Genomic DNA, 12805 nt, shown 5'->3' with positions numbered 1-12805 from the left:
AAAAATCCTGCTTCGTAAGAATGGTTTGATGTTTTTCTTACCTATATATAATAACTTGAAAATGATACTGTGTATTTAAAATATACTATGTCAATCAGGCCTGGTTCGAATATGAGTAGAAGGAGTTTGGAGTACTCATGAGAAAACTTTTTTTTTTCTCTTTTGAATTCTGTAAAGAAACATCTCAATTTTTGAGGTATAATTGCCTTTTAGCTAATTAACTTTTTTAATATACATGGAAGATACTTATCTTCTGAGTGAATACTGAGAGCTTGTGCATGAATAGGTTTCAATTAGATTTATTAATGCAAGTAGCATAATGAAGTCTAAGGACTTCATGTGGAGTTCAAACTTCAGCCAAAACAAGCCAAAGATTTGTACCAGAAACACTGGAGATATTTTTAAGAATACATTCTCCTATTGATTGCCTCAAATGCTTGAGGGGATAATTTTTTTTGTTGTTGTTCCTTTTGTCCCTTCTTTTTCCCACTGCACTGCTTAAGTTGCTCAGATCTACTGAATGGAATGGTGCTACCACTGAACTTAATTTTTTGAACAAAAAGGTCTTGGTAGTGTCCTTAACTGTGAGTTTATGTGTAGTTGTGAAGGAGGTACTGTGAAGTGATTTGGGAACTCTAAATTATGCTGCTTAATTTAAATATGCTAAATTTAAATATTTCATATTGATAAATACTTAATATTTCTAATTTATACGGCTAAGTATTTACCTTATAAAGACTGTATGAAAGATTTTTGCAGGTAGCTAGATTCTGCTTTTAATGAAGTCAGAAGAGCTTAGAAGTTAAACACTTTTTATTTCAAGACAAGCTAATGCCAGTATGCAAAATATTGTCAACTTTAAACAGTAGGTATTATTCTAAAAAGATACATAAAATTATCAAGTTGTGATTCTCAAGCTGCAATGTAAGTACCCATTCTGTGTGGTGATTCAAAACCACACAGCACTGTCTCCTTAGAATGCCTAGGATTAGTCTGTCAGTCTGTAGGCTCACTGGTACTGACATGTGTGCTTCCAAAGATGTTTGTGTGTAGCTAGTTCCATGTTCATCAGCAAATGTGAAGTTGTGATATGTTTCTTAGAATTTAATACCACTGAACATTACTTGTAAAATTAAACAATACTCCAAATTCCATACAGCACAGGTAGAGAGGAAAACTCCCAACCGTGTGTGCCAAGAAATACAGCTGTATTTTCTCTCTCTTGTCATTTAAGGGGTTTGCTCTGTGCATTCTTTCAGCAACGTAGCATTTGCAGCAGTAGTAATGTACATTGCTATACAGTGAATTTGGCAGCGTGGTTGAATGCTGTTAATTGTTTTGTATCTATTACCAGTGGAAACGAGAGCAAGAATTTGATTTGCAGTTACTTGAGAGGGCAATTCGTGGAGAAGAGAAGGATGAGAATGAATGGTTAAAAGTTCAGCCAGTAGCAGTGACAGAGACAGACCTGGAGCCTCAGGACTATGATTTAGATATCAGCAGAGAGGTAACACTCATAATTTTTTGCCTCCTATTCTGTTTAAATATTAACCTGTCTTAAGTTTTAGGCACTGAATTCTTATCTTTTCTTTCAAAAGTTAGCTGGAAGTTTGAACTAAAAGGGGTCTTTGGGGTTTTGCAGACTTGTGACCTGGAACATAAAATCTCTGTAAGATTTGTGTTTGTATTGTGTTCTAGTGGAGAGAAGAAATTGAAAAGTTAGCTCTACTGTTTGAAATATATATCTCAGGCTTTGTAAAGGAAAAAGCGATTAAGTTAGGGAAAGTTATATTAATTGGGGAAAGAAGATGAAAAGACAACATGAAGAGTATTTGAAAATAAGAAACAGGAAAGAAGAAAAAGTTAGTTCCCCAGAGGTACCTTAATCCTCTTTATTTTGACTGGCAAAAGGTGACAGAGAAGAGGGAGCACTGCTTTATTCAGACTTGAAAAGAAAACACCTTTCTGTCAGATTTTGGAATGCCTTGGTTGGTGTTCTGGGCACAAGATCTTTTTTCAGCTTCGGTAAGCGAATGAAGTGTTAGTTTGAAATGCGACTGAGCCATCTGGTGGGAAAGAAAGAATATAGCAAGTGTAAAGGTTTCAGGAGGTACACTGTTGTGTTAAATGCCATGGTAGATGGCAGATCACTAAAATTATTAATGATAATTAGACTGGTAAGCACCTTTACTCTTCTGAAAGCTGTTGGCAGAGTAGCATTTTATAGAGAGAGATATTTGTAAAAGGTTTACTCTGTGAGCCATTGTCTGTTAATCTCTGTGAATGAATGTATCTTTCAGTTAATCTTTGTATAATTTTAACAGAAAATGTAGTGCTTTTGTAAACTTCAGAAACAGAAAAAATACTTTTGTTCTATTTCCTGTCCTTGTTGTACTCTGCTATTAATTTTTCTTTTCCTGAAGACCCTGAGGGCAATGGGAATAACTTTGAACTTCCTTAATTTAAGCCTTGGATAGGAAACATTTTCTCTTACAGGCATTTCTGTCCTACTTCAGAGTAACTGAAATAGGTCTGAAGCTCTGAGGGTAAAGCTTCTTTTTGAGTTTACCCGGGTTAGAGTCATAGAATCATAGAATGGTTTGGGTTGGAAGGGATCTTAAAGATCATCTAGTTCCAACTCTTCTACCATGGGCAGGTACACCTCCCACTAGATCAGGTTGCTCAGAGCCCCATCCTGGTCTTGTTGTCTTTTTCCATTTCTGTACTTTAGGTGCTTCAGTGCCTCAGAAGGAAATGTACTGAGCTGTTCACATGTTAACTGGATTTGTTATTCTGGAAATGGCAGGATATTCTGATCTAGGTTAGTTATAGTAGGGAGATAGATATAGACATTAAAAAAAACCCCAAGCACAACTATATATATGTAGATAGATACATAGATAGCTCCAGAGGGGAGTTGGATTTCAAAGTAAGGAAGTGTAGTGGAAACAGGAGGATTTTTTAGGAAGCATTGGCTTTGGGTTTCCTGAGAAGGAAGTATAAAAATTTGAGGCTGTGATTTTAATATGGACATAAATGCCAGTGACTGTATTATGTGCTTTTGGCCTATGATTGCCTGTGAATTACTGAGCCTAATCACTGGGAGTTGGGTTAGGCCACATAATTGAATTAGTGTGAACTAAGTTCAGTGGTGAAAAAATTTAGGATTATTTTTATTGAAAACTTTGAATTTTGAAAACTCATTGCCTCATGAGTGTTTTAATAAAAATCCAGTGAGAAGAATCAAAAATAGTTCTCCTTTACTTATTTCTATTTATTTACACAGCCTCTATTTTTGTTTTTCAAAAGCAGTCTGTTCTGTATTATAAGCATTGATTTTTCAAAGTCCATTTCTAAACTGTATTTCCATTGAGTAATTTAGGTCTCTTATGTGGAGAAAAGTTTTCCCCAAAGTAATTGATCCTAACAAAACCTTGTTGCTAGCTTTCATGCAATTATATAGAAATTTTCAGTCTGCAGAAGTACATCTATGCAACACGTTGTTACAATTGCACAGTGTAGTGTATTTCTGTTTGCCTTTTTTTTTCTCCACTGCTCCCAGAAGATTATGCAGTCTCAAAAGAATGATACCATAGGTTAAAACTTTAGGTGGCATTTCCTTTCAGTTGGAGAAGTTCTTGCTTGCATGACATAAAAATGACATTAACATCTCAGGTTGTTCAGTCAATCTTGCAGTGGTTACTTCTTTTTAGCGTAACACCTTTAGTCAGAGCCCTACTTCGGGCTCTAAGCCTGAGCTGGAGAAAGGTTCCCTGTTGATTCTGATTTCTTTTGTAATCCCCTTTAATATTTGTTTGATCTGTCTTCTAAAGTAAAACAAATCAGAGGGAAAAGACAGTTAAAAGGGCATCCACTCATATCCAGAGGGAGTGTTTAGCATCAGGTACATGTGCTGGCTGTGAAAATCCATGCTTTATTCTTTTCACTGTGTTCTCCCATTGCGGAGAATTTATCTCAAGTTTTTTTGGCATTTGTTATTAAAAAAATGATGCTTGCTTTCTTTCCACAGTTGTCAAAACCCGAGAAGGTTGTAATTCCAGAACGTTATGTTGAACTAGAGCCAGAAGAGCCTCTTTCTACAGAAGAACTGGCAGCAAGGCAGCGTAAAGCAGAAAAGATAAAGAATATTCTTACTAAATCAAGGTCAGGTTTTGGGGTTTTTCCCAAATCTTACATAGAGGCTAATGTTGAACATTGAGAACTAACTTGATGCAAAAATCTTAATTCCTATGAATTACCTAAATGTAACTTTTAGCTTTTGGAAAGTGAACTCTGAATTTGTGTAGTATGCTTAAAGCTGCTTTTTAAAGCAAATTTTTCAAACAAATTTTGTATTGTATTGTATTGTAATATTGTATTTTCTTGTTCAGAGAATCCTAAAATAGTAGTGAGTCCTTACTAAGCAACTTGTAGATGAGAGTGAGGAGGAAGGAAAGGCACAAATCTGGCCAAAAGCAGAAGAAAAGTCAGCGTGAGAGCTGGAGTTGTGAAAGAACACTTTTGGCTACTTACAGCTAACGTAGTCAGCTGAAACATTTGGTTTCAAGAATTTGATATGTCAAGTATCTGCTGTCTTTGGAAGACAATTGAAGAGGCTGTGCCTGGGGGCTACCAAGTTATGTGCCTTTTCAACTGAGCACTAGCAAGAAATTTTACTGGCAACTTCAAATAAATAGAATTTGTTGTAGTGCTTTTGTGTTAGCAGTGTATTTCCAACAAAGGGCTACTTAAGGCTTTGCAGAAATCGTGACTGAACATGTAATGGCTGTGTCATTTTTCTTTGTATGCTGTAGGCATTTACATGCAATAGTGACACTACTTTAAAGAACAGCAATAACGTACGGAGCTTGATAGACGAGATGTGAAAACTGCCGTACGAATTCAAGCTTGTTCTTATCTGCATGGTGGATTCTTTATGTTTGCAAATGTTAATGTTGTTTTTCACTTTCCCACTAGTATGCACAATCTACAGCCTACTGTAGCCCAGGACAAACAGAACTCGATTGATTTAGATTCACAGCTGCAAGAGCAGGAGCGCATCATTACCATATCATACGCTTTGGCTTCTGAAGCCTCTCAGAGGAGCAAGGAGGTAGCAGGTAATGCTTAGTTATTTACAAAATAACAGCTATTTCTTACCAGTTCCAAAGTTGTATGAGGTTGTTGCTGAACTCCTGGCATAAGAGAAAGTTTTAGTCATTCCTATTCAAAATAGAGTGTATAAGTAACAAATGTAGAGAGTCTAACAATTTACATTGAGTATTTGGCCCCAGTGGACTGGATGAAGGGGGCAAAATAGTATGATCAATAAGTTCAGAACCTGAAAACTTTCTCTAATTAATAGTGCTAAAAAACCCCCATTTTAACTGAATTCTGTATAATTATATTAAATTGGATATTTCTATATTTTTAAAAAGAAAATTGATTTGTGACTTTAAAAAATCAAGAGAAAAGGATTTAAAATAGTTTTTCTTAACCTAAAGAATCCCTGGTCCAGTGATTGAGATAAGAGTACAATCATTTTCGGCTTGAGCTGTGTGACAACAGGCTGAAAAAGACCTTGTAAAACAGGGATTGGCACGTTTCCGTCTGGTGACCAAGATTAGAGGTCAGAGCAAGACAGCTGTGCATGAATTCTACTTGATGCCTGGAAATTAATAGATCCTCTACAATACGTTACAAAAAGCGATAATTTCACTCTTGATTGCTTTATAGTTGAAATAAGTAAGAAATGTCAAGAGATTTGTATCACACAGTAATCCATGCAGCAGTGATTCCAGCAAGTATCTGACTGGCCATTTATAACTGGCACCATTCACTGTTCCAGTGGAGAATGGAAATAATGGAAACTTCAACTATGATGGAGAAAAAATGTGCACATTTCTCATCTGAAGTTGTCAGTTTAAACTTATGGCACTTGCCACAGCAGCCCTTAAGACCTTCCCATTAAAGACAGATTATTCAAATATCCAGATGCGTAACATGCATCTACAGTAACAGACTGCTGATTGAATGTGGCTGTATACTCAGGGATGCAGTGCCAGCTAAACCTAAGGGGAATGGGATTTTGAGGCAATGGAATACATTTTCAAGATAGGAATCTTGAGACTTCAGAGAGTTTCTGTGGGTAATTTAACTGACTGGCAGGGGTAAAATGATTGACTGAGGAGACAAGACGTTATAAAACCAAACCGAACAAACAAAAAACCAGAATTGTAAAATCATGAGAGTATATCAAGGAATAAACTCATGGACCTTCAGGCCATCAGTGTATCAGAAGGGCTTCTCCACAGGTGGTCTGGTCCCAATTCTAGTGACCAGGTCCTTGTAACAGGGACTCTGGTACTTCATGTTTCATGAGGTATGAGCCAGTGCAGCATTTTGCCAAGCGAGTTCTAGCTTCTGCTGGGAAAAGGTCACACTACAGCCAGGATCAGCCCAGATGAATGCAGCCTATACTTGAAATTATTCCTCTGTGTCTGTATGACAAGAGCAGAGTGCCTTCCCTACTTAAAGGTCTTCATGGGGCCAGTTAACTTACTTCTGGGTATGTCTGAATTTGTAGCTACTGTACAGAACTGAAATAGGTTTGATTTTTAAATATTGTATGGTGAATGTAGAAGTGTTTTCATTACTATAGTTTTTTAATTTATATTTTAACTTTTTAAATTGTAATTATTTCAAAAGTGTGACCATCACATATTTTTAGGTATATGTAACCACAGAAATCCTCTTAATTCTTTAGTTTTCCTCAAAGAGGGAATTAAAAATATTTATCGGCACTGAAATGTTTAAATGCAACTTTAAAACATTTGCAGTCAGTTGTGAGATAATTTTTAGTTTAATTTTCTTTGTGAAGTACAGCAGCTGCCTCTTTTGTCATTCAGACACTTAAAGAAATCCTGACACAGTAGCTAAGGACTGAGGTTTTTAAGGAATCCCAAAATGTTACGTCTGTGCACAGTTTTCCTTGCCACACTTGTATCTCAAAAATTCATGTATTGAAACATGTCTGGCTTTGATTTTGATTATTACTTACTCCTTTAAAAGCAAACACCTTTCATAGTATTTAAAAAAAAAAAAAAAGGAAGAAGTCAGAGTGGTTTGGTTTTGATAGAAAATCTACAAACCAGAAAAGAGTTCAGGTTTTTATTTATTTTCTGATGATCTAAGGTGATTAAAAAGAAAAGCATTTGATGCTTTGCACAGCTGATTGTACATTCTCATTTAGTCTCATATTACAGATTCCTTCACATTCTTATTTTTGTAGTTTGATTTTTGAAGTGTGAGTTGTCATTTGCTCCTTGATGATGAAACAGACAATATATGAAAATCCGAAACTAATTATCTAGATTTTTTTACGAAGGTTTGCTTATGAAAAAGACTGTGAAGCTTAACTTTTCCCATTTTCAGGGGGAAGCAGTTATGTTAAGGTGCTATGCTAATATAAATCTTTTGAAATAAATTGTACATTTATCTAATCCTTGAAAAGCAGCATTTTAGAGTTCCTCTGTTCCTACTAAGAAATCAATCTTCTAAATGGAAACCATGCCAAGAATCTGGAAGATTAAAGTCAAATACAAGAGCATTAAGAAGTCACTTCCTAATTTGTTTGCTTTGGAATTACGTCTATCTTCAGCCCTCCAAAATGTAAAAGCAGAATTTTAGATTGAGTTTCAGTCTCTTTAGTTTTGATTATTGTCTTCCAATGCTATATCATTAGTCTTATTTAGAAACAAAGATAGTTTTAATAACTGTGTTCTTTATCCTGTATTTTTAAGCTGAGATCTGAAAATTTACTTACTGTATCATGGACTGTACTAAGCAAAATGTTACATGCATATGTAATATTTTAAAAATTCTTTTTCTTTACATTATTCTATTTCTGCTCATTGGCATATAACAAAGGAAATGTTGAAAACCTGTATAGCCTCAGTGGTGTCTTGAAATCAAATTAGCAAATACAGGTGCAGGTCCAGAACTGCAGTTTTAAAAGCGGGGCTGATGAGAGTATATTACTGTTGTGTGCTTTAATAATGTTCCAGTGAAACTTGAATACTTATCTGTGTTCTCATCCAAACAGGAATGTTTATTTGCATAACTTATGCAACAAATAGAAAAAACCCAGCAATTAGAAAGAAATGTTGTCATTTAGACTGTGTTCTGTGTGACTAAAATAGTGTAGCACCTCACTGTATTACTAATCAGGTTTCCTATTCATGTGGTAGAAAATTAAGGTCACTCCCTTGATAATATGAATGTTTGATTGTGCAGCCTAATTCCTGTATGTGATCCCTTCTAGCTCAGCAGTTGACCTATCCACCTAAAGCACCCTCACCTTCTGTACCACAGCCACCTCACTCCCCCTTAAGCAATGGATTTCACTACACATTTGTTTAAACACCTTAAAAGTAAGAACTAACTTCTCTCGGCATGTCTGGTTTGCCATTGTGCCTGTGCTCTGGCTTGCTACATTTTAACATCTTTACTAAACCGAAATTGGATCCAAATGAAAGCATGCAGCTATTTTTCCTGAAACCTTTCATTCTTGTAAATATTGCTTCTAATGAGCTAACATGTGGGCTTCTGAAGTCTTCAGGTAACTCCTGTCGCTCTACAGATAAGGTGCTTCCACAATCTCACTGTGGTGAAGGAAGGAGACATCTGTACTCTTGGTAGCAAGGGGCCAGATTTTCAGCAGCCGTTTGTACTCCGATGGCCACTGCTGGGTACTCTGGTGGCCACTGTTGGGCTGCACAGGTGTTTTTTTGCCTGTGTGTGGCGTGTAAAGTTGCTGCTCAAGAGAATCCAAAGAGCACAGTTGTATAAGCAGGGGGTTTGTTTGTGGGCTGGTTATCTTACACACGAGCTGGCATCGGAGTCCTGACTGAGGTGAGCTGAAAATTTGGCCCTTTATGACTAAGTCTGCAGTCTTGTGTCTGGCTACGATCATGCCTTTGATGTGTTTTTCATTGAATTGTGTAAACAGAAGATTATTTTTTTTCTCTGATTAGGTTATTTTGCCACTTCAAATCTCGTTGTCCTTATTAAGAAATGTCTTTATTTGTATCTCTTCCTGGTAGGACTTGCAGAGTTTTCTGTATTTGAAATAGGAAAACACGTAAATATTACATGTGACCGCTAAGTGTGTCCCTAGTTAAGACACTTGCTATGCATCCATAGTTTCCTTTGATACTATTCTCGTATTTCTGATGTCTTTTGGCCTAATTTTATTGCCTGAAATTGAAGAAAAAGTTAAAACACAGATGAAATAGTAAAGAGAGTTGATTGAGTAACTCAAATAGTGTTAATCTTTAGATAACTTTGTTTTAACTGCCACTAATCTGAGTCAAATATCTGTGCAAAAAATAAAAATCTAAATGGAAATGGCCACATACCAGAAAGGCCTTCTACAAGACCTGTGGAAAATGACAAATTTACATCAAGAGAGATGTATAGACATTAAGAGCCTCTACAGACCTTGATGGAAAGGACTGTTCACTTTTCTGGTTCAGTTTATCTTTCTGAGAACCAGATTCTACCATCTTTGCTGTGTCTGAAGAACACTTGACTCTTCTATATCCAGGGTTATGCTAGCTGATTTTCGCTATCACGTAAGATCTTTGCATATGAAGAGGTCTCAAGAGGTCTCTACCCATGTGTGGTCTAAAAAACCCAGAAAAATAATTGTATTGTGCCAGAGTATTAGATATAAAAAGGTACCTTTTCTTGAGAAAAATAAACTAATTGTGATAACCAGCACCATGCAGGGGGCACAGGCGTTTGAGCATCAGTGGCATCGTGAGATAATTGTTCATTTAATGTGTCTGTATGAATTGTTTGTTCTGCCAAACTGCAGAAGGCTTTAAAAAAAAAAACCCAACATTTCCAGAAATTGCTTACTGCTTGGCATTGGTTTACTTGTTTCAGTATTTAACCGTGTTTTATTTTACTTCATACTAGCCAAAGCAGTAAGTGAACACTGACATAAGACTCGAGGCAAATCCCACCTAGTGACACTGTGTGGAAGACAGAGGAGGTTCTTCACCAGCTTTCTGTGAAGATACTCATCGGCTGATGACACATTCTTCTGGAAATACATTCAGAAAATAATAGGGGGATTTTCTATGAAAATGAAGAGAACTGCAAATCATTTTTTATTTTCTTCAGTTTAGTTCACACTTTTTATACGAATAAACGGCACTTTTAATAAACTCTGTAAAATACTGACAATGTATTTTTAGAACAATGTATTTTAGATTTTTTTTTTTTTAAATCAAGGGCTGAATTCATTTTAAAAGACACTACTTGCATAGATATTAAAAGACACTGTTACTTTCCCCTCAGGCTCAGATGCACATTGTAAAGTTTTGAGAAAAAAACCATACATTTGAACAAACCTAGGAGCACATTCATAGTGTATGGATAGAGCAAACACAGGTGACAGGTTTGGTGAAAGGGTGTTTTGGATTGAATATTTTTGTGGAGTTAATCACCCACCCTTTTGCCCATTAAATAATACATTGCAAGAACTTTTAGCTTGAATTTCTAAATATTAGTAACCACTGTATAGCTTAAATTTCCCAAGAAAGCCATAATGAAAACCAGTTTTAACTCCCATTTGATCCCAGGTGGTTAACTTGCTGGTATCAATACAGAGTTTGCTAGGTTGCCCTTGACAGTAGTGCTGCCCCCTCCATAACAAACAGCTAACAAATTTTATTTTTTCTGAAAGTTGAGATGTGAAAGAAGACGACTTTTAATTAAAATATGTGAAGTAAGCAATAAAAAATTATAATATGTCATTTTACTAGCAAATACGTATTTTGATTTTTTTTTCAATAAACCTTCCATTATGATGTATTGACTAGTATTTATCCTGGAAACAGCAAAACTAATGTAATGTGGCACCTGTTAATTTCTTATGTATGTTCACCTGGTGCTTAACTCTGCCAAACTTTTTGAAATTCAGTGTTGTACTTATGCATAGGGCAGAGGGTGAGGTAGTTAACATAAGAAGAAAATAAGATGAAATGACTTGCTGCAACTATACTTGAAAAAACCCTGTGTACGCATTGAATGCAAGACATGCAAAAATTTCCCAATGTTATGTGATTAGTAGCTGAGTTCAGCTCTGGATGAGAAATAACTGAGAAATACTTCTGCAGTATTTTGTGAAACCACTAACTTGTTTATTTCCTGTATTCCAGTAATAGCTAAAAACCCCTTGAAATTGCCCCTCGTGTTTCAGACTTTAAGACAAATCATATTATATTAACACTATACTCAGAAATATTCTTAAAAGTATATATTTAGCTAATACAATCTATTTTACCTCAATACTGCCAGTATCAACTTCAAAACGTTTTGCCAAAATAATGATTTATTTTTGCCTTTATAAAAAGTTTTGAAAGCATAAATGAATATTTTGCAAGAAAACATTAATTTAAATAAAATGTAACAGTTTGGAAAATGGTATATGTACAGATTAAAATATTAACATAACTTCCTCCTATTGCCTCTGTCTTGTCTGCTGTCTTATCAGTGTCCAGATAGTTGGAAATCCAGTCATTTGTGCTGTTACCATATTTTACTCTTCTTTGATTCAAATGCCAGTGGAATTCCCCAGTTTTGCACTTATTTAACTGGAATTTGAATGAGGTTCCCTCTACACCAGTGCTTCATTTTTTTTAATTATTATTTTGTTTAGAAATTTTTTTTTTAGCGTTTGATTAAATGTGACTTAATTCTTGAGTATAAAGATTTTTCAGGGTTGTGTCCTAAACATAATAACCCCAGTACTGTCCTTTAAATCTCATAAATCCAGTTGTTTATCTGACACATTTTTAGCCCTTATAAAGTATCAGAAATAACTTCAATTTGACAACAACCCATCAACCAACCTGGAGGCACCACAGGTGCACTGTATGTGAAATTAGCCGAAGGGAGGAATGGGGGGCACCTGCCGAAGCAGGTTCTGGTGCAGCGATTTATTTTCCAACAGTTCCCTCAAATGTGCCGGTTTGATGGAGACCACCGGAATTCTGAAAATTCATCTGTGGAACCGAAGGTAAAGAAGCAGTTTAGAAGTCTTTCCGGGGCTCAGTGTTGACTCTGCGAGCATTTGAGGCTGTGAGTCCTTGACCTTTAAACGGGAGCGGCAGAAATTCAGAGCTGAGCTGCCCTGTTTGTCAGGCACACAAAGGAGCCTTTGACCGCGTGTTTCGAGGTTCAGTGGGACGGCATTCTTTCTGCGGGAGCTTTGTCATGCAGGAGGGAAGAGTGTGTGGCTGTAATTGGGGGGTGAGGAGCAGGGCCCGCGGGGCCAGGGGCTGCTGCATCCCTTGACTCCAGATTCCGTCTGCTGCCCTGGCAATGGAGGGAAAAGAGTGCAGGCACTGCTGCGCTGCAGGTTGTGGTAGATGTTTGTTTTCTTTCCTTTGATCACACACACAAAAATCTGCTTGTTCGAGCTTGCATGGAAGAGAAGGATTTTGCCCGGAATAATTTTATCATTAACGTTTTCAGTAAAACCAGTCCTTCTAAAGATTTTGGTCCGTGTTCATAGTTAATCTCATATTTGGGAAAAAATTACGAAGGTAATTTTTATTCCAAAACTTTTTATTGAATATGTGAAGTGTTGTTCTTAGTGACCATCTTTTGTAGGGATGAGTGTAGTTTTTAAGTAGTAATGGCTAGTTTTCCTGTGCAGATAGTGTTTGGTTTGGGTTAATTTCCTTTTTCAGTTCTTTTAATCAAAATGTTCTTTTCTAAGTGTTACATG

General features: G+C 36.2%; 1 protein-coding gene across 13 annotated transcripts in view; it reads left to right on the top strand.

Annotated features, from left to right (window-relative positions):
- Positions 1-10394, top strand: part of PLEKHA7 (pleckstrin homology domain containing A7) — a 157447-nt gene extending 147053 nt beyond the window's left edge. For 11 of the 13 annotated variants that reach the window (XM_032689919.1, XM_032689917.1, XM_032689927.1 and 8 more), the window contains 4 exons: positions 1355-1507; positions 4031-4164; positions 4978-5120; positions 9985-10394. In XM_032689919.1, coding sequence (XP_032545810.1) covers positions 1355-1507; positions 4031-4164; positions 4978-5120; positions 9985-10007 — 453 coding nt within the window. In that variant the 3' untranslated portion in view covers positions 10008-10394. The other 2 variants (XM_032689928.1, XM_032689923.1) reach the window with 2 other exon arrangements.
- The last annotated feature ends 2411 nt before the right edge of the window (positions 10395-12805 follow it).

This window comes from Chiroxiphia lanceolata, chromosome 6, assembly GCF_009829145.1.
Source record: "Chiroxiphia lanceolata isolate bChiLan1 chromosome 6, bChiLan1.pri, whole genome shotgun sequence".
Lineage (NCBI taxonomy): Eukaryota > Metazoa > Chordata > Aves > Passeriformes > Pipridae > Chiroxiphia > Chiroxiphia lanceolata.
Note: the sequence above shows the minus strand (reverse complement) of the source record. Positions and strands in the feature narration are given on the sequence as shown.